Source organism: Myzus persicae, unplaced genomic scaffold (genome assembly GCF_001856785.1).
Source record: "Myzus persicae strain clone G006 unplaced genomic scaffold, MPER_G0061.0, whole genome shotgun sequence".
NCBI lineage: Eukaryota > Metazoa > Arthropoda > Insecta > Hemiptera > Aphididae > Myzus > Myzus persicae.
This window is the reverse complement of record NW_019103164.1, coordinates 18,143-40,654: the sequence shown is the minus strand read 5'-3', so window position 1 is coordinate 40,654 and position 22,512 is coordinate 18,143. Positions and strand designations below refer to the sequence as shown.

At 26.8% G+C, this 22,512-nt stretch overlaps 4 protein-coding genes across 7 annotated transcripts; 1 reads left to right on the top strand and 3 right to left on the bottom strand.

Moving 5' to 3' along the window:
* Nucleotides 1–19: 19 nt before the first annotated feature.
* On the bottom strand, nucleotides 20–8,166 carry LOC111033906 (UPF0518 protein GJ17503). Of its 2 annotated transcripts, XM_022314850.1 has the most exons (14): nucleotides 7,936–8,166; nucleotides 6,481–6,665; nucleotides 6,014–6,268; nucleotides 5,559–5,952; nucleotides 4,494–4,535; nucleotides 2,887–3,057; nucleotides 2,498–2,691; nucleotides 2,287–2,429; nucleotides 1,767–1,872; nucleotides 1,571–1,713; nucleotides 1,304–1,482; nucleotides 1,048–1,207; nucleotides 864–966; nucleotides 20–771 (listed from the first exon to the last, which is right to left on the bottom strand). In XM_022314850.1, the coding sequence occupies exons 1-14, from the start codon at nucleotides 8,053–8,055 to the stop codon at nucleotides 660–662; spliced, it is 2,307 nt and encodes a 768-aa protein (XP_022170542.1). In that variant the 5' UTR covers nucleotides 8,056–8,166; the 3' UTR covers nucleotides 20–659. The 2 variants fall into 2 exon arrangements, with proteins under 2 accessions (XP_022170542.1, XP_022170543.1); XM_022314851.1 differs by lacking the exon at nucleotides 4,494–4,535.
* A 274-nt stretch (nucleotides 8,167–8,440) lies between these two features.
* LOC111033909 (histone-lysine N-methyltransferase SMYD3) lies at nucleotides 8,441–12,291 on the bottom strand. Of its 2 annotated transcripts, none has more exons than XM_022314854.1 (10): nucleotides 12,160–12,291; nucleotides 11,924–12,076; nucleotides 10,908–11,079; nucleotides 10,745–10,814; nucleotides 10,553–10,680; nucleotides 10,016–10,192; nucleotides 9,757–9,948; nucleotides 9,560–9,680; nucleotides 9,289–9,451; nucleotides 8,441–8,882 (listed from the first exon to the last, which is right to left on the bottom strand). In XM_022314854.1, exons 2-10 carry the CDS (start codon nucleotides 12,037–12,039, stop codon nucleotides 8,678–8,680), a joined length of 1,344 nt encoding a protein of 447 aa, XP_022170546.1. In that variant the 5' UTR covers nucleotides 12,040–12,076; nucleotides 12,160–12,291; the 3' UTR covers nucleotides 8,441–8,677. The 2 variants fall into 2 exon arrangements, with proteins under 2 accessions (XP_022170546.1, XP_022170547.1); XM_022314855.1 differs by having other exon boundaries at nucleotides 11,924–12,079; nucleotides 12,160–12,282.
* Nucleotides 12,292–12,548: 257 nt separating this feature from the next.
* On the top strand, nucleotides 12,549–20,724 carry LOC111033907 (putative folylpolyglutamate synthase). 2 transcript variants are annotated; one of them, XM_022314853.1, is made up of 9 exons: nucleotides 12,549–12,806; nucleotides 14,725–14,805; nucleotides 14,912–15,175; nucleotides 16,745–16,881; nucleotides 16,957–17,140; nucleotides 17,304–17,448; nucleotides 18,143–18,368; nucleotides 18,705–18,844; nucleotides 19,388–20,724. In XM_022314853.1, exons 1-9 carry the CDS (start codon nucleotides 12,684–12,686, stop codon nucleotides 19,606–19,608), a joined length of 1,521 nt encoding a protein of 506 aa, XP_022170545.1. In that variant the 5' UTR covers nucleotides 12,549–12,683; the 3' UTR covers nucleotides 19,609–20,724. The 2 variants fall into 2 exon arrangements, with proteins under 2 accessions (XP_022170545.1, XP_022170544.1); XM_022314852.1 differs by having other exon boundaries at nucleotides 12,550–12,806; nucleotides 14,725–14,825; nucleotides 14,929–15,175.
* LOC111033911 (type 1 phosphatases regulator ypi1-like) lies at nucleotides 20,084–21,778 on the bottom strand. Its single transcript, XM_022314859.1, has one exon. The coding sequence runs from the start codon at nucleotides 21,526–21,528 to the stop codon at nucleotides 21,190–21,192; it is 339 nt and encodes a 112-aa protein (XP_022170551.1). The 5' UTR covers nucleotides 21,529–21,778; the 3' UTR covers nucleotides 20,084–21,189.
* Nucleotides 21,779–22,512: the final 734 nt, after the last annotated feature.

Below are 22,512 nucleotides of genomic sequence, written 5' to 3'. Positions count from 1 at the left end.
AAGTTTAAATGTTTAACAAAAACATATAATATATTATATAAATGTCTATAAGATCTATGAGTTACTCTTAACCACGGAGGAAGACGACATATTATTCTGTGCGTTTCAAAGTGTATGATTACTAATTTTGGACTCAAATAAAAATACAAATTTGAATGTATTATATTATGGACTTCATAGAAAGTTTGAATATTATATTATGTTAAAATTAAAAAGAAAACATAATGAAAACATGGAATAAAAAGTTTTTAAATAAACAATAAAATATTTCAATCGGAAGATCAAATTTGTACTACCAATTTTAAGTACAGCAGTCTGTTGCGATGTAAATGCGTGACATAAGTTCTTAATACACGCACAATAGCAAATTTTAAATATGGACGGAATATTTTCCTTTATTTCACATGATATTATTGAATCATTATATCTAATTCAAGTTTCAACTAACAATACAAATGAGTAAAAAATAATTCACAGATCTATTAATTAAAACGATAAGCTTGAGCAAAACAATTGAGTCAACAATTTAAAAACTTCAAAAAGGTTAAAACTTTTAAATTCACAGTAAAAAAATATAACTATGCAGTATGCACTAATAATAATATGAGTAATATTAATAATATTATAGTTCATGTTGTACCTATATTTATGTACACTATTTAACTAATTGCGTGTTCTTGACAAATGGCCGACAGTTCTTTCAGCCATTCTGCCAGAATTATTGCATTTATTGGCAAATCTAAAGACTCGGTTTCGTTTTCTCTGTAGTACCTAAAATTGCAATATATACATAAAAAACAAGCCAATATTAGATATTGATAAATTACAAAGCGCATTGTTCTAAGACACATTAGTGATTATACCTATAACCGTTGTTGGTGGACTCTAATATGGCTTCCTTGTTCCCAGAATTTCTCCTGAACATTGCTCCAAATGCTACCGATATGCTGCGCCGTTTGGTTTCACCTAAAACCACATTGATTCAAAATTGTAGTTCAATATTGTTTAGAATTCAAAAAAGGACGATTTATCAAAATTGTTTTATACCTCTAACAAATGGTTCGGTTATTTTTTCGCCAGCTGAACGACTGCATTGAGTGTTGCAGAGTTTATTTTCTCGTTCAATTAAAAATGTTTCGGCTTCTATAACTTTTTCCACACGATTGCATAATTTTGTTTCTATAGTCTGTTTTAAAGAACGCAATATCTACAAAGAAAAAATAAAGTTAATAAAAATCTTAAAATTTTGTATTATCCATTTATCAACTAATAAACTAATCTTATGTATAAAGTAAGTGTTTACTTGAAACAAAGAACGTATGCATGGCTGAAAGATCATAGAATGATTTAGTAGTAATGATTGAATTAAAGGTTTGTTGTACATGGACAGACGAGTCAGAACAGCAGTCAGACGTAGGTTTATCCGAAAATCTTGTTCGGGAAAATTTTCTAAATTTGAAAATAGTGCCTCAAGAAATGGACCTAAAAATTGAACATTACAAAACAAAATGCTTGTTTAATATGTAAAATGCAAGCAAAATTAGATTATGGCCAAGCAAATAAATCTTACCTAAACAAGAGTATTGGGTAAATGGTTCTTTTGTCTTAAATGTTGACTGTCTTATGAAGCATGTTGGAGAATCACTTCCACACGGCGAAGAATTGTTTGACAACATTTCATCAGCAGGTCTACTATCATCAGTTCCGAGCATTCTGAAAAATTGAAATGTTTATCTTATTCTATATTTTCAAATTTCAAACAGTACTTGTCAATGTCTTTCATGGCTTTGAAACTTTCATATCCACTTGAACTATCGTCAGCTGATAATATGCTGTTTTGATCATTCTCCACTTCATTTGTTTTAGTTTCAACTAAAAACCAAATCATATTGTTGTTGTAATAATTGATTAGTGATTGTGTTACGTAGATTTGACAAATATTATTAAGTATGCAATGATTCATTAAACATATATTTTTAGAAATCAAGATACGTATACAAAATACACATCGAGATACACTCAATGCATTTTATTATTTGAAAATAAAAACTTGTAGAAATGTATTCACTAGGAGTTACACCCAATGATAAATTAAATTACTAATATCTGGAGCGCTCTATTTATCAAAAGACTAATTTTCAACAAGCAAATCAAACTTAATTTGATAAAAACAGAATCTAAAAACTTATGTTATGCTGTTTTTTTTATTTTTTAATCAAAATAAATAAATATTTTGACATGTTTTTTACTAATCAAAGAAAAAATAATAGATTTAAATTTTTTTACCTATTACATGAGATGGATTTTCTCCATCATATAAGTAGGTCCAATGTTTGGTTTCTATAGCACATTCAGCTATCTTGATTCGTGCACAATTTAAGTAACCTCGATATTCAGAGAATAAAGTTTGAGAATTAACATTCCTATGTCTAAAATTAAATTATAAAAATGATAACCAAAATTAAAATAACAGTAAAACACAAATTGTACAACTTACTTGAAGACATTTGGTATTAAGGACAAAAATATGTCAGCTGATTTACAATATGAATCTACTTGTTTAATACGTGAACGTTGGCTAAGCATTATGTGTGTGCAAGGCACTAAATACTTGAATACTAGTTCTAACATGACATCCTCGCAATTTAGGTCTAAAATTGTTTCCATCAATGCAAGTGTAGCGATACAAACCTAAACAAATGTGTAACAATTTTTATGGCATGAATAATAATAATAAAATAAAATTATATTTTGATATAATAGTTGCATATAATTTATCTAAAAATCATATGAGTCAAAAACATAAGCTAAAAAATGTATTTGAAACATAAAAATTTAATATTTAATTTCAATTTCTAGCATTATAATAGCGAGGAAATGGAATACCTTAAAAGATTTGTTATTAATTCGATTGACGAGTAGTTCAATTATTTTAATTTTTTCAAATCTTTCACACAGCACAAATTTTGCAAATGTCTGTAGAAGTCCTGGATGAGTGACACTACGAAGAAGTAAATCTAAATATACTGTTGCTGTAGCTACTTCCTCTTCTGCCACCTTAAAACAGTATAGTAAATATTAGTATAAACTATATAAATTCAAATTTGGTAATTGTTACATATTTATAAGGCATACCAGAATATAACATGTACACAGATTTAACATAAGTCTGAAATTTTCAAATTATATACAACAATGGAAAAATAAATATAATTACAATTTACAACTACTAAACTAGAACTGAAATAGTTTGAAAATTTTATTCCTACAATAAGATGGTTCTGCTTTTAGAGCATTAAATAACACATGCATGGGAGTCCTTTTATTATTGCCATGTAAATAAAATTACAAAATTCATTTTATTTAACATTCTGTAACATTATACTATTTACTATTCTGATTTGAAAAGAAACATAACATAATTTAAGAAGTCTTTAAATATGTATAAGAGACGTTTAGGAACAATAAGATATAAGTAATATATTGCGGGGGCTGTCTACCTAGAGGTAGCCTCTTCTAGTTGAACTAATGTGCGTTAAAAGCAGAAACATACTAAAAATAACTTAAAATATACTAAATTCAATAATACAGTAGTACAAATATTTGTACTAAATGTTTCAAATGTAGAAACATGTTTTTATTTAAATTTTTACTATACCAGTATATTTACTAAATAAAAAAAAACCGGCCAAGTGCGAGTCGGACTCGCGCACGAAGGGTTCCATACTATTATCTATAAGAATGGCAACAAAATCATGTCTGTTGTATGGGAGCCCCCTTAAATACTTATTTTATTTTATTATTAGCATTTTTTGTTGTAGCGGCAATAGAAATGTGTCATCTGTAGAAATTTGAACCGTCTAAGTATCACGGTTCATGAGATACAGCCTGGTGACAGACGGATGGACAGCAAAGTCTTAGTAATAGGGTCCCGTTTTACCTTTTGGGTACGGAACCTTAACAAAACAACACAATAAGATGAAAACATGAAAAGATAGCCTATAACTGGTATGTGAAACATGTTAAAAGAAAACTTAAGAAATTAAAAAATATATACTATAGAAATACAAACAGATAATTCTTTAGAAATATTAGAGATTAGACTACTTTAAATAACACTAAGCATTCCCAGTAAAGTTTATATATTACCATGCAAAACAATAACTCAGTAACAGTGACAAAATGCCCAAAATATATCAAAGCATGTAAAATATTCAATAACCCTGACACACTGTAACATGCACTCAACCAATAAGCCACATAGGTAATTTATAAAGTTTTTCCTTATATAAAATCAAGTCAACAATTGTAAATATTGTCATTTAATTTAAATTTTTTTTGATTTTAACTCATATTTAATTACAAATTAGCATTATAACCTTAGTTGTTATAACTGTTAAAGACAGTAATAAAAATAAGAAAAAAAAAACTCGATAGCCAAATATTCAATTTTGCACATGCAAAGAGCCACAACCACATCAAATAAATTTTACCCGCGATAAATGTGCATTGATACCGCAATTATTTTCAAAGTCCTAAACAGAATAAAACATAATTTGAACAATTGTTTTAAACAGTCTTTAAAGCTTATTAGAAAATAATAATTGATTGCTTTATTAAATGTAGAGTACCTACATTAATTTTTATTTATTTATTTATTAGTAAGCAAAATAGGGGTAGAAGTAATATTATGTTAATGGGAATGTAATTAATGACTAATGTTAATGTGTTATATTAAATACTAATTATTCATTTGTATCTGCAATAATTCTTTAATGACTGTATTTTTATGATATTAATAATTTATGTAGTTATGTTATGTTATACATAATATAATCCTCTGAATATCGTATAAACACAAACACACACGTGTATGATACAAAAAAAAAAAAATATCTTATATTCATTTTTTTTCAGAGGATTATCAATTATACAAAATGTTCTTTACTATAAAGCACATTTGATTTCTAGTTTCTAAACTAAGCAGAAAGATTATATTATACGTAGGAGGTAGGACCATAATGTTTTTGATCATAATCGTAAAGTAAATATCTAAAAATTTAATTAATTAAATACTAAAATTATTATTTTTAATAAGTAATCTGTTAAGTTTATCATTTTTCTAATTAAAATAATGATACACATTAACAATTTTGTCTATCACTGTAATCTATGTTACTATTAAAAGTTACCATACTAGTTAGTAGTTACTAATTTAAATTAGTAAAATATATGTAAATAAAATACTATTTAAAAAAAGCTTTTTTAAATGTTATTTTATTAAAAAAAGAACTACAAACTTATGTGTATATTCCTACAGATAATAATTTATTGTACCACTAAATATAATAAAGCTAGAGAAGAAACGTAGATGTATTTTTTATCCCATCACTTATGATTTTTCTATAAAAAGCACTTTTAATGTTGTACAATATTAGAACCACATAGTTACGATTCAGAATATTTAGATATCAAATAACCCTATTTCACAATAATATAAAATTCTATTGTTTAAACTCAAGTAATTGAATATTTAAAATACATAATTTTGAATGTACCTGCATTAATGCTGGCCCGACAACGGGTAGAAGGAACCCATGGTATAAGTAATCCAAAAGTTGATCATATACAGTTTTGTGACATATCTTAGCAACAGCATTACACAGTTCTACTGAAGCTAAGAAATTATTTAGTTCTGGTACATCTTCAATATTTTCTGGGCTCAGTCTGTAGCAATCATTTTCAAAATCTAATTTTCGAGGCAGCACTGAATATAGACCACTTAAACCAGTTGCCAATACAGGACTCACATTCGATTTAGATGTAATAATATTAGCTAGTGTATCATTTTGACGAGATAATGAGACAAATATTAATAAGGCATCACGAGCTTCTTCGCCAATAGATCCATCACGGTGTATGAATGCCATCAATAATGACAAAATAACACATCTAAAATCAAATCACAGTATTTAAATTAATTGCAAAAACAAGTACAACAGAGAATACTTACTTTGAATTTGTAGTGTTATCTTTTAAGACATTGCACAGTATACTTGGCTGATGAGAAAGCACCACACAAAATTGTCTTAAAACTGTAACTAAGTGTTTTTCATTATCCACAGATAAGCAATCACCATCATATGAATTTAATATTAGTATTAAAGGATTTAATATAGAATCATCAGAAAGTAACTGATGCCCTCGAAGTTCTGACAAAAGAATTCCAAAAACTTTTAATTGTTCCAATTTCAAATAGTTTTTAAATCTAAAAATACATCAACAAATTTGAATTACACAAAATGTATTACCTGGAGAACACTTTTTTGGTTGTAAACATTTTTATGGGCTCATTCAAGAAATTATCTCTGAATGTAACATATTAACAAATCAATGATTAATATAATTAAAATCAAAAAATATAAAACATAACACTGTGTATATCTAAATCTATAACATAGGTCAGAAAAATACGATTACCTGTCTGTTTTTAAGCTCCATGAGTATAATTTTCCTAATAATTGGTTTTTCAAAAAGTATTCAAGACACCGTGATTGATTGGTTGATTTGACTGATTGTACATCAAGTAACAATAGCTTTATTAATTGATTTAAATGATTTATAACAGCTACAATATCATCATACTTAATAACGCCTTTTGAAGTCTAAAAAATAAGTATTTAAGCATAATTTTTAAATATATGTTTATTATTTGACATTAGTATAAGAGCATATAATGTCCCTTATATTGAAGGCTGGCTTAGGCATCTAATTTATGAGATAACATCGTATTATTTGAATCTTACAGTATAATTTATATTCCTTATAATCGTTGAGCTATAATTGTATGCACAAAAAGCTAATAAAAATAAAGTATATAATGGGTATATAGCAGTACCATGTTAACTTTCATTGGCTCCCCAGGCTAATAATATTTGGAACCCCTGTGAAACAAATGTATTTAAACATTTGCCGCTCTTTAAAATGTAACAACTTTTGACACTCTAGGGCAGCGGTTACCAACCCATGGTCCACGGCCCACTTGTGAGCCTCGAGCAGAGTGGTACTGGACTGTGAACCATATAAATATATAATATTTAATATTATATATATATTTTTAGTATATACCCAACGCTAAATATAGGAATAAACTGAATTTTGAAAGTGATTTAATTCTAAAACTATCTAGTTTTCATCCCAATTTGACTCTCTCATGAAGGACAAATAATGTCAAAAATCACATTAAATTGTTTAACTTGTGATTAAGTTATATAAAGTGTTTTTCATGATAAACAATCGATTTTTTAATTCTTTTTAATTTTAACAACTGAAGTTTGTATCTACATATATATGCATTCGTAAATAGGTGAGGTATTTGTGGGCCTCAAAGATTTGTTTACAAAATTGGTGGTCCACACAGCTAAAAATGTTGGGAACCGCTGCTTTAGGGCCCTTGCTCTAATTGTCATGGATCTGGTACAGACATAGTATACTTTCATTTAGTAAAAACTAAAAAGGCATTATTTTTAAGATTCTACTATATTTATTTAAATACTTGAGTTAGTTAAATTCATAAACATGGCAATATACTAACTACTAGTAGTAATATATTTGGTTATTAATTAGATGAACCAATAAGTCATTGGATGGATTACATATACTTGGGGTAATTTTGATTACCAGAAAAAATAAAACACAAAATAGGTTATATAGCAATTTTCTTTTAATTTAACATAGGTACTTTTAATTATGTTTTTAAATATGTTAGAATATCTGTTTCAGTTTTTCAACCAAGGTTTTTAGAAACATTCAATTACCGATAATAAATACATAATTTGTAATAAAATGCACCAGATTACATATTAATATATTAAGTTGTATTGTACACTATTTACTTCACATTAAATATGAAAAATACAAAAATTCAATACTCACTTGAAATCGATCAATAATTTCAAAGGTTTGTTGCCAATGTTTGTTAAAGCTATCAAAACACGCAGACAAATCAAGATCGTCAGTTTTTTCAGTTCCTTTATTTCGCTTGAACCAACTCATATTATATGCATCATATGTATTTAATATTTAAATGTGTATATTACATAATACACTACAAAAATATGCATTAATTGAATTAACAATTGAAAATAACATAAGAAAAAACAAATTAAAAAGTATGGTTGACACTATCACTTTTGTTTAAATATAGAAGGCCAAAATTATAAATACCGAACAACGCTAATTAAAGAAATCTATGTTTATTGTTTAGGAACATTTAAAAAGGGATTAATTTACATTTTATTAACAAGTATATACCTATTTACAATACTGACAAGTAGGATTATCCTGTTAGATGCAGAAATTTCCATCTTACACAAATAGTCAATTGTCGTGCCATTATCTAAAAAAGTGTGATAGTAATAAAACGTTATCAAATTAATGATTATGACTAGAAACACGGTATGAGTATATTTTGGTTACATAGTAAGTAATAATAATGATAACAATAATGATAATACACAAAATGGAAAGTTAACATTATAGGCATACACAAGCACAGTGGTATACCTATAGGCTACAATTGTGAACACAAGTAATACACAATACACATAAAATATTTAAATATCACTATAAGCTATCAATACATCAAGTATCGAAAATGGATTTTATTATTTAATGTTTAAAAATACTGGATTAATTCTTTATAGTATGGAAGAACTTCATTTTTGTATAGTTTATGATCTTCCCCATGTGTGACTTTTAAGATGGACATTCCTTTTTTCAAGTACTGTACAGCTGATTCAGAATTTTCAACAATGGAACATAATTTAAATAACTTCATGTACAAAACTCCCAAAGAAGGATGCCAGTCATTATAATATACCCTGAAAATAAAAAGAATAAACTGTATATTACTGTTTAAAAAATGATTTTAACTAGTAGGTCCATCAAGAATTTTAATAAACAAGAGAACACTTAGTAATGCAAAATTATCAATCATAATCCATAGTATTCTAGACCATAAACATTCGGAATACATTTTTCATTTATTCTAAAGGAAGTTAATAAATATTATTAAATAATATTATTGGTACATTTTCAACAAATTGTGTTAGTGATTTTGACATTTGATAATACAATGGAAGTAGCTATCTTTTATAAGTAACAAAATATTAGCTTTTTTTTCTAGATTTATGTAATATGAATGATTATAAGTTGAATATTGTTAATGTGAATAAACTATACATATTCATTAGACTTTGCTTATAAATCATTGAAATAACAATGTACCTATATCCATCGATCAAAAGAATTCCATACTTCAAACTCTCTTTCCATTGTTCCATTTTTATGGCACTTTCAAAAGCTAGATCCAATATTTTAACATGATTAATGTTGTTTGGATGAAAAATTCCATTTTGTTTCTCTAAACACATTTTACAAACATCAAGATCTAAAATAGTCAATGGAATATATTCACACTTTCCTTATACTAATAAGTAATAACTAAACATAAAATCAGTAACAATATAACTAGGAAGAATATCTATAAAAAGGATACAACCAATATCTTTCATTCTACTTAATTGAAACTCTGTAAAATCAGTCACATCATAAAAGGTTTTAATTTTATCTTCACTGATTTTTTCCAAACATTTTGAACAGCTAATTGAATCCAAAACCTAAAAATTATTATGTATGTAAATAGGTATTATTATTATTTTTGTTTATGTAATTACTAATTAAAATAAAGCACACCTCTTCTTGTTTGTTTTTCATAGGAATTGCAGCCTGACAGTCAGAATTTCCACAAAGCATTGAGTTCACAAAATTTTGCTCATAATTTGTTACACAACGTAAACATTGACATAAAAAATAATAGTTGTTTTGTAATTCACTTCTTCTTTCTGATGTAGTTTGCATGAGTTCCAAATATGATATAAATACATGCTAAAAAAATTGTTTAATATTTATAGTTTAGTAATAATAAATAATACCAATTTATTTTATTGGGTACCAATTCTGGATCAGAATATTCAATATCCATTATAGCACCAATTCTCAAAGTACTACCATCAAATGTTGCAGTTGCATTAGGTACACATGAATGATTTATTACTGAAGCTGCTAAGTATATTCCGGTTCCGATAGTGTTCAAATTATCATCCAATATATTAAATGCATTAATGCACATCTATATCCAGAAACAATTTTTTGATTATTATTTTAAATCAACATAATTATGAAAATTCTTATCAATAAAAGTTATTAATATGTCTATTACTACACAAAAAAAAATACAGAATAAATAAAAACCACAAAAGAAAAGAAAAAATACAATTGTATTGAAATTTTGAATAGACAAAAATGTAAAATTATTAAAATTTACAATTTTAGGAAGTATAAAATGTTTTATAAAGCTGTTTTATTGGTTTTGGTAGTTGCAAGTAAAAATACATAAAATCACTTATCACATTAATACACACATTATGTTGTTTCTGTCACCTACGATTTACCCACCATCATTATAAACACTTTATATTACTCTACTCACCCGACCATAAATTCCAAGTAATTCAACAGCATTAGGAAGATTTACTTCTCCCATGTATTCTTTTAGCACTTCACATAGCGTAGAGAAATGTTCTAATCGATGGGTGTCATCCTTTAAATCAGGATAATCTAAAATAAAACATCTTAATGAGTTATATATATTATAATTAAAACAGTATGCAAATTAAATTACGTGACATGAGATCCTTGAATGTTCTAGAACGATTAGATGTGTAATAACCTTTTTCTGTACTTCCTCCATTCTATATAATATATTATATTATAAAACAGATACTTTTGAATACTATATGTACTCATAATATATATATTTACTATTTTTGAATATGTATTACAACCTTAAGCTTAATTAGTATTTTTGACATAATCCGTGCTGCATCTGGCAGTATTTTAGGATAAATTTTTTTCATTCTAGCACATTCTCGCTTATGCTCAGTCCAGGAAAGCTTCTGGCATGTGCGGTTACAGTAAAGGATGTATTGACACCCCGAACATCTTGACAGGTTATCCCTAAAATTTAATCATATAATGATGGAATTAATATAAAAATATATGAATATGTTTTAGTATACTATAATTATGTGCATAATTAATTATTATTATAGGCCAATAGCAAAAGCCAGTAAAAGGTAGGGAGCTCAGATAGGGTAGTATACAGGAAAAGGATTGTCTTGTTTTTTAGTAAATGTTATCTTGTATTTTATTAAAAAAAACTTAAATTCGTTAATATCTCATAATTTCTTCTAATCCTCAGTTACTATGAATTATACAATGAAAATAATAATTAAATAATAAATATGTTAATAGTTTAACAGTTTTTAAAATATAATGATCATTAATTAAAAAATAATTTTATTATTATATCTGTATTTAAATTTTCTTATTGTAAAGTAAGATAAAGTACATATAGATATGGACGATATGGTATTTAAACCCAATTTAAAATTTATAAATTTCTTAACTTTTAGTAATATATCCTGGATCCACGCATACTAAAATTGTAAACAAAACCTCAACACTGACAACCTTAATTGTTTTTAAAACAAATGTTTCTTTTAAATTCTGTTGTCTCTGTTTGAACCTGGATTTATGTCCAGTAGATATATTACAGGTTCACATACTACTTACATACATGCAAACGTTCAAGCTAAATTTTAAAAATGAGTTAAAAATTAACATTTTCAATAGAAAATTATCTATATAGTTTTTATAAAATGAATAGCTATAAGTAGATAGTGAACATTGAACACAATTAATTATTAATATGGGTGGAGTAGAATAAGATATTGTATATATTTTTCATGAATTTTTATTTTGAAAATCTGAGCACCCTGGTGTAAGGTAATATACTCACTCGGAATAGCAATGATCGCATTTTTCGTTTTTGAACGAAGACTTAAGAGCGTGAACGAACGGTTTATCGATTAGAATCGTGTCGCCTCTTCTATAGCCTTTTCTTTTTTTGTCCATAGTTGATCGATCGGCGTACGTCAAGCTCTGCGTATATCTACTAAACAAATAATAATAATGCAATCTGAATGTCAAGATCGAATGAAAACTGTAATGTTCAAAGTGTACAATGTTACCGACCGTGTTGGGCAACTTTTCAATGCACTTTGTCGGTTCTGTGGTAATACCTTTGGGCTATGACTAAAATAATAGAATTTATTGCTATATTGCACCGCCGCACACCGGACGAGGCGACGACGTCCGACACTCCGACGTCCCCGTACGAAAATAAATATGGATATATAATTATATTATTATATATACGCGATGAGTGATGATGATGATAATAATAATAATAATAATCTAATATTCGAATCGGCGTACCGTGGTTTCCTAAAATGCCGAAACTCTAAAGGCGCTGTGCACCGGCCAACAACAAATTTAGAGTAATATATTTCAGGTGGATACCTAAGTAAATAACGTTGTGTATTTAGTTCATAACCTATAACGAGTCCCGCCCTTTTTTCTTGCGCAATTCGCATCGATTCAAGAGCGATAACTGTCCATCAATCTCATTATTTCTTTCGCAATAATATTATATTTCCTGTTATTATTACTACTCTAGATTTCTATCAAGTGTACAATACAATATAGTATAGCGTATAATGTCCGCGGCGTACATCAACAATTGTAAGCTTTTGAAAAGTATTTGTTTGAACGTTTCTGGTGCTATCGGCAAGAGAAAAATGAGTATTATCAATAACGACGTCGGTTTGCATTCGTACGACGTAAGAAACACAAATACACAATTTTTACTTTTTATATTTTTTTTACATATATACATCGAGGATGTGGGAAGTGGGTAGCACGTGATATTTTAGTCACAAGTAGTTGATATGTATAATATATATATACATGTATCATATATCTTACATTATATACGTTTTGTATATTGTTTTGTCGTATTCTCTCGGGACGCACGATCTCATTATGTATATTATATTATATTACATCATTAATATGATTGCTCAAATGATAAGTATGACACGGGTGACACCTGTTGGAGTAGCTCAACAATAACCACCATGTCCTTGTGTACACTATAATAATATTTCATCAATATTGTATTGTATTACCTTTAATGTTTTTTTACTTGGGTAGATGTTAGTTTCAAGCATAGGGTTGATGAGTATCTATTATTTTCAAAAGCTGTGATATATTTATAGGATTATAGCTTCTAAATATTAAGTAATCGCAACTGTTATACGAAAAAAAAATTTGTTTATTTTATTTTTCAACAGTATTGTTGAATATGTGTCCTAAACGATTTCCTTGAAAATTGCTGCTTACATTGGACTTGTGTTTCTGAAGTACAATTTATCTAATTTCCATTAATCTGACTTAGTTGCCCTAGCCTATAATATATTATTATATCATTAGCCGCATCACATTCTTTTCAACTGTGTATAATTTTCAAGAATAAAAAATGTTTCTAACATTTTTATTAATATTATTAAAAGAAATAAATATTTCATTCAATGACAAAATGAAACTGTTATTCCCTTATTTATATGGATAATATTTTTAAAAAAATGTATTGTATTTGAGTTTTTATGAGTTGTATTAAAATATTAAAATATTATACTAAAATAGAACTGAGATATTCATAATAGGTATATCTAAAAGTTAAAAGATCAAAAAATCAAAAAATATACCTATTATGAATATCTCAGTTCTATTTTAGTATAATATATGTATAAGTAAGGTATATTGAGTATTAGTGATTGAAATGTAAAATACTAAAATGTATATATTGTTTAAATATGTCAAAAAGTTAGGCCATTTTGCCATTACTAGGGGGGGGGGGGGAGAGTTAACTTTAATTCTGGTAAGTGAATCAGTAGTTGAGTTAGATACATTTTGTATTCCTTTTAAATTGTGTCAAAGCTAAAATTACCTACTATAAAAATGATTAAATTTCAGCTCACTTAGCATAGTTATTATCTAGCTGACAATTGTTAATACCTAAAAATGGGTAATGTTATTTGGTTTTGATTATATGCCGTTATGCTGCTAAACTTCTTCTGTCTTCAAATATTTTACACGGAAGTGTATTAATTGTATATTGTAATATTAATTTGTTTTTAAAATAAGCTACCTATTATTTCAATATGATAAATAAATAAAAAAGTGATTTGATACTATGTAGATAAATATTTAAATAACACATTGTTATTTAAATTTTAGTTTTTTGATGTATAGGTTTATTGATCATTGATGTATCAAAAAAAAAATATTATTGATTCAAAAATTTAAATTTGACTATTTTATTTTATTTTAGTATTTGAAAAAAAATGTAGTTTTGTGTGGAAACATTGGAATTGTTAGAAAAACATAAATGTTTGTTTTGGAATGAACATTTTAATTTATATTGAGTTATGTTCAGTGTTTTGAGGGCTCAATCACTATTTTCTAACATACTGTGGGGAATTTGTGATTGATTTTATGAATATCGCTTTCCAAAATTTTACACCATATATGTATCTAGCTATTGGGAAAATAATAAATAATTCATTTAAATTTAAGAGATCATAGATAGACTAGGTAAAGATCAAATAACTATTAAGTATGGTTTATACAGTTAATTAAATATTAATCTAATATTTATTATAATAATAATGTAATTTAAATTAAAAATCCTTATAGGATGCAGTCAAAATGTTGAATTCTTTGCAAAGTTATACTTCAAAGTTAACTCGTCATCCAGGAAATTTAAAATTAGGACAGGTGAACACATTTTTAAATAGGTAATTAGATATAACTATTAAAATGTTTAAGTACAATTTAATAGATTTACTCTTGGTGTTGGTAGCTAATGTAAACTGTTCTGAAGGCTATAAATGAAAGTAGATGCGGTGTGAGTAATGAAGATTTGGACCAGCTTTCAGTCATTCATGTTGCTGGCACCAAAGGAAAAGGATCCACATGTGTATTTTGTGAACAATTGTTGTCATATAAAGGTTATCGCACTGGCTTATTTACTTCTCCACATTTAATCTCTGTCAAGGAAAGATTTAGAATTAATGGAAAAGTCATTACTGATGATAAGTTTGTGTTTTATTTTTGGAGTGTTTACAATACACTATTATCAAAACGAGTAAGTTTTTTATTTATTTTATCTAAAATTCTATTTATATATTTTTTGTTAGTAAACTAAATTGTCTCTAAATTTTAAACAAAAAACTAAACTAAATTATATCTAATTTATTTTAAATACATTATTTCACTAATATGTTTAGGAAAATAATAGTTTTTATTGGGAATTGGTTGGGAACCAAATCTAGGCCGGGAGTTTAAAATTTATCCAGGCCACCCACCAAAAATGTTTTTCTCGCTAAGCTCGAATTTCGTTTTTCGATTTACCTATTTCTAAACTATAATATAAGTAGGTTTATTTTTATTACTATCTTCAGTATTATAAAAGTATTTCAATCACTATTTTGTTATTTCTTTTAACTTCTGTCTTCTAAGGCATTATATTAATATAACACTAATACCTGCAAGTCTGAAATATAAAATCAGTAGGTATACTTTAATAGTTGAAACCAACAAAATACAGCACAAAGTGAGTCTTATAACCTAATGAATCTTATCGGCGAAGTGGGAAAAAAATGTAATTAATGATGAATTTTATTTTACTACAAATTTTGCTTTGATTTTAATGCTTTAATACATACTTATTATTGAATACCTAAATTAAAATAATTCTGATAAAAAAATTTTAATACATATAAAAATGATTACATGCATAAAAAATACTAAAATATTATAAAAGATGTACGTATAATGTATCTATTTATTATTTATGAAAAAAAATTGTAATTTTGGTTTGTTTTGAGTTATAAACTAATATTCCTGAAATATGTTGGATAATGTGAAATGCGATAAAATTTGTTGTACATACACACATAATAAAGCAAAAAAAAAAAAAATTTATTTCTAAATTTTAACCAAAAATGTTTATTTTTTACCATTTTTATTACAAAATTTGGGTCTTATAAACGAAGTGTTGAGTCTTAAAAGTTATTACCGAATTTTTAATAGTGTATTTGGATACGTCCGGACCGTTTCAGACGATTTTGAGTTAAATAAGTGACTGAACCTTATATCTGTGTCTTATAAGCGGCGTCCACTGTATTAATAATTATTTATTGTGTTGTAATGGTTTAGGTATAGTAGGTATAAGGTAATAAGTAATAAATAAATACATAAATTATAAACAACATAAAAAAAAATTTATACATTTATAATAATAATTTAGATAATAGCTTAGATTTCTCACCAACTGCATTCATGATAATATTATTATCTATTTCCATGTTTTATTTTAAAAATAACCAGCATATATCATTACATTGCTTTGATTTTATTTGACGTCTATAGTCATGTACATACCAAATATTTTGTAATTTTATACCTAAGCAAAGCTTTCTCATACGATTGTATACTGCTATTACTATGTACTATTATTGTATGGATAATATTTGTAATACAATAGTTTAATAGAAACAAATTTTTGATGCATTTAGCATTTACTAATATTTTGTAAGTTAAATTAAATTAAAAAAAAAAAAATAACAAAATGGTCAGGCCACCAAGCCATCTAGAAAATTCCTATTTCCATACCGGGCACTCCGCTCCTGATTAAAGCTTTTAATTATTTTAGGGTAACGAAGAAGAATTACCAGCTTATTTCATGTTTTTGACTGTTATGGCATTTAAAATGTTTGTCGATGAAAAAGTGGATGTTGCAATCATAGAAACTGGAATTGGTGGCGAATATGATTGTACAAATATATTAAGGTACATTTCATAATTCCTTAAGTATCTATTTTTAAAATAAGATTTTTTTGAGCAATAATACATGAATAATTATAGAAAGACACCAGTTGTTGGAATTTCATCGCTAGGATTTGATCACACAACTGTACTAGGAAATACTTTACAAGAAATTGCTTGGCAAAAGAGTGGAATTATGAAGCAAAATTCTGTAACAATTGTTGCTAGTGATCAACCCAAAGAAACTCATCAAATATTAATTGAACGTAGTATAGAAAAACAGGCAAGTAAATTATGTCCATTATTTTTGCACTTCAACAATTTGTAGCTATACCTAGTAATTTTATTTATATAAATTAACTGATGTTTTATAAACTCAATGCTTATATCAATCAGATATCATTTTTATATTATCATTATATCATATATTATTATTATAATTTTAGACAACATTATTGGAAGCTCCACCGTTCAACAAGTATAATTGGTATGTAAATACTTCGGAATTAGGAGTTTTTAATACAGCACAAGAGATAAATGCTTCACTTGCTATTCAACTTGCTAATGCATGGATAAATCGAAAGAATAAAGGTAAGTATTATATATTTTACATAAAATATGTTAGCATTAATTACCATTAGGTTATTGCAATAATAATTCAGTTAGTTTGATGTAGTAAGTAGTTAACTATAAAGTGTATCTGAAAAAATGTATTCCTTTTAAAAAACTAAAAAATATCTCATAATTCGAATAGATCTAGTAGCTGTTTATGTAAATTATTAAGTAACTAATAGAACAGAGTATCTTCAATTTGTAATATTGCAAAAACTATTATTTAAATTGATAAAAAAATATAAGAATGGGTGTACATGTCTTATGCAGTCTACCATGTTTTTCCGTCTGCCGTAATACAGTGAAGCTGTGCTGCGCTAGGACAAAAATAAAATAAAACATATCCCTCCACTTACTATGCAACTCCTTCTCAAGTAGATCACAGGATAATCTCCAGATTATTAAGATGGCAGACGAAAAAACACGGTAGAAGGGAAACACTCTAAAAATACATATTTTTCCATCTGCGGTCTTAAAAATTTGGCGGTTACCGGTGACCTACTTGTCGAGGTGTTGCATGTCAAGTCAAAGGATATTTTTGTTTTCTTTGTCTGAGCCAGCACCACGTAGGGAGTGGCCACACAGGCATCACTGCATGTAGACGGAAAAACATTTTAGACCGCATATGACATGAATACCAAAAAATGTATATACTATTTTTAATTTGTTCTAGATTGGCTAAAAAAATGCAATGTTGGACTAAGTGGAATGAAACAAGCTCCAATCTGGGAAATAAATAAACAAGATAAACAAGCAATAAGGGATGTTAAGTGGCTTGGTCGCAATCAAGTTCTAAACGTAACACATAATTTATCATATTTCTTAGATGGAGCCCATACAATTGAGAGTATTCAGTTATGTAGTAAATGGTACCAAAGCGTTTGTCCTAAGTCACAATCGTAAGTCAATATAACAGGGGTACATTAAACATCCAAAAATATGTGATTAGAACCATATTTTATCCGAAAAGTTATATTCAAAAACTGTAGTTTGTCCGAATATGTTAACCAAATGTAAATTAACAGAAAATATTTTATCTGAAAGTTAGGTTAATTTTGGGGACATTATTTTCTACATTATCATTTATGAATGTAATATTTTTGAATAAAACATTATGTGTGTATTTAAATTTTGTATCGAATAGTTTTCAGATAAATATATTTTTGGATAGTTTGTAGGCTATATACCATTATTTTTGTTGTATTTAAGTAAATTTATATATTTTTTTTTTCCAGGAATGTACAAAATATTTTAATATTCAATGTAACGGCATTAAGAGATTACTACACGTTTTTAAAAATACTTTTAACTGAAAACAAAATAGATTTAGTTTTGTTATGTCCAATAATTACATCACTTGATAATCGCCGTCCAGGTAACTATCATTAATCATAAAATTTATAATGAGTTGGCAATGTTGGCATAAAAATTAATTAATAACATTTGGTGATAAATTATGAAGGAATAAACTAAAAACATATGATAATACAATTTTTTAAATTTTCATACTAATCATATTTTATTTTGGAGCTTTCTACAATTCTACCCAAAACGATATCAAATATATTTGTTTATCTGGTCAATAGCTTATTTTAGTAATTTTGTCAAAACCAACAACCAAATTTACTTTATTCTTATTTGTTTGATACTCCTAATACTCTAGTGCTGGGTCGCATAAACAATAACTAAATATTCAATGAACCAATAATGAACGACCGGTTAAATTAACCTTTAAATTAATCAATTTATTATGTATACCATTATTATAGGTCTTTCAGTAAACATTTTTTGTTTTTATTGTAAATTGCATACATTCAAAATGCACATAAGTATTTAAATTTAAAATTATGGATAATTTGGAGACTCCTTATATTTTTGTTATTATTATTATTATTACTATCGTCATAATTTATTTCAGATACTGTTGATTTGAATTTCAATTATGAAGAACAATTAATCAAATGTCATGATATGAAAAATTCTATAGATTTTTGTGATGTAAAAGTATTTAATTCTATCCAAGAAACTATCAATCATGTTGGAAAGTGCAGCTCTTCTGACAAAAATACAATCTTTAAAATTTTAGTAACTGGCTCTTTAAAACTTGTTGGTGGAGTTTTAGAGGTCCTCCAATCATGACATTTATTTTATAAATAAACCAATTCCATAGAATATTAGTTATTGTTAGTGATAAAATTTAATCTTTTCAGTTTATTTAAGCATAAGCGGTACTATTCAATTATTTATAAGAATACATGTGTTAATTATTTTGAAAATCAGTAACAATTTTTTTTAAACATTTATTTTTGTAAAACATCGTTTAAGAGATGCCATAATATATTGCATTTAAACAAAGATTTAAATCACTTTTGCTGAATCACAGACAACCGTTACTGACTTTTCCAACTAATTAACATACAGAGCTTAGCTCTATCTTTTTTATATTATATTTATCTATTGCCTTGTGAAATTTATTTAGTTTGTAATATTATTTCTAATTTCTAATTATAATCAAATTATAAATGCTCAAATATATTTTAACTTTTTGTTACCATTTAAAAAAAATGTTGATCACAGTTATTGTATTTTTTTAAAAAAAATTGGCTTATTGAAGTATAAAATGTAGTTAGTCTTTTTATTTCATTTAAAAAAATATATATTTAACTTAAATCAGTTTCTTATGTATGTACACAGTAGATAATTTGTAAATAACTTTTTTAACAACACTAAAACATGCTCATGCCAAATTTCAACCAATAAAAAATTACTGATATATGATTTGCTAGCCAAAAGCTCAAAACATATCTAATCAGTTTTACATTTTGATTGAAGTAATGATAATGCAAAGTTGGAGCTAAGTGCAAGAATAATATTTAAATTAGTTCTTTTGAGAAAGAATTCTACAAAAGTACTAAGTAGAACTTTTATTTTGTTATAACATTATGTATTGATTGAAAATTGGTATTTAAAATATTCAAAACGTGTCAATATTAATGTATTACTAATAAATAAGTTATTTCTTTTAACAGTTATCAAATTATAAGCATCTGTGCTAACCACTATTTGCATTGAACTGCATTATCACATTTCAGGTACAACTGATATCATTTGAATGCTGTGGGTAAGACTAACGGCACTGGTGGAGTCATATGGAAAACGCTATTATATTATTCTTTGGCACTGCCACTGGTTACTTTTGTGATTTAAGTTGCTGAAATTTATTGTACTCTATCAATCTATGTTTTAACTAAGAGATTAAATGTTTAAAAGTATAATATGATAACTGATATAAACTACTTCACCAATTCAGCCATTATGCTTTACCAATAATAGATTTTTCCAAAATATATGTAACTCAAGTAACTAGCTTCACCTAAAATTCAATACCTCATAATAATTCACAACAAGAGTATGGAATATGTACTTTGTAGAGCATTTGATATACTGAATGTGTAAAATGATCCTGGTCATGTTGGTTGAATTTGAATTCACATGTTACAGTTTACAGCAATAACAGGTTGTTTGTATATTAAAATGATCAATAAAATATAAAATAAATTAAAAGGAATTACATATTGACAAAAATGTAATTAAAAAAAACTGTTATTATTCAAACAAAAAGGTGGTTGAACTAAACAGAAATAAAAAAGGAAATTGTACGGTTAAACAATTTTATACATACAAGTTTACAATTAGTGAAAAGATACGTTTATATGTATTTTAACGTTCTTCTTCTTTAGGTTCATCAATGTTGTTCTCAGGCTTATGCAGTTGATGTGTTTTTTTATTTCCCACGCAACTGGCACATTCGTCATTGTCACTTTCATTGCTTTCATCTGTATCAGGCTCTCCAAATTTTTTTGGTTTTTTGTAAATACAACAACATTTGCTCTTTTTCTTATTCAAGTGCTCATTGTCAACAGTGTGTGCATCCCAACTAACCTGTTTGTGACTCTTTTTGGGTTTCTTTAATTTTAAATGTACCACTTGGCCATCATTTGCTTGTGGGCGTAACACCAATGTTGTACTACTATGGAATGGTACATTAGTTTCTTCCATTTAATTTAGTTATTCAAATTTTAACAAATTATTATATGATAAGTTGATTAATTTAATATATGGCTAGTTAATAATACAACCATTAACTAACATAACTACTAAATGAAATAAGATTATGAACTACGAAGTTATAAAAACGTTTGCATAATGCATAATAAAGTAATAAACAAGACTGAAAGTTCAACGATTAAAAAATTATAATATAATAATAAATAATACTATTATCTAATATCAAAGAACAATCAAAGACCTATATACACTGAGGTAGATAAGAATATAGTATTTTCTTATCTATCTCAGTGCCTATATAATATCTATTACCACAGGACAATATTATGCTTTAACCGAATAGATTAACTGATTATTATTTATGCGAGGTGGATAATTTCTTCTACGATCGTGGTTTTATGCATGGCTAATTAATAACTTATTTATTTAGCCATGGTTTTATGTAAACAAAAATGGGACGTTATCATAGATAATATATATTATCTATATATTATCTATGGACGTTATAAAAACCGCGTTATCACTCCTTGTCAACTCTCGCATTTTTGGCCTTACCATATTTGATTATTATTATGTATTTTGACTTTTTGTTTTTGAAAATGGTGGATACCACATGACATAAAAATAATTGTATTTTGGTTACTGAAAATTACAATATTATAGTTATTTCAGTTGGAGTTATTAGATCCCTTGTCTTTAAGATGTCATTAATCTTTAAAGATTATCTTTATAGGTATATGCATTAGCTTTAACACATTAGTACCATAGTATTGTTGGTGTGCACCACGATCCACGATTAAAGACATCTTTACTGCACTAGCGTTTATCTTTTCTATCTTACCAAACCCAACAAAAAGCAAAGAAAAAATATTCACACCAAGAAAATACAAAAATTCGACTTCACTACAAATTAACCACCAGGAAATTAAATGGAACAAAAAAGACGACTCAGTAAAATATCTGGAACCACATCTT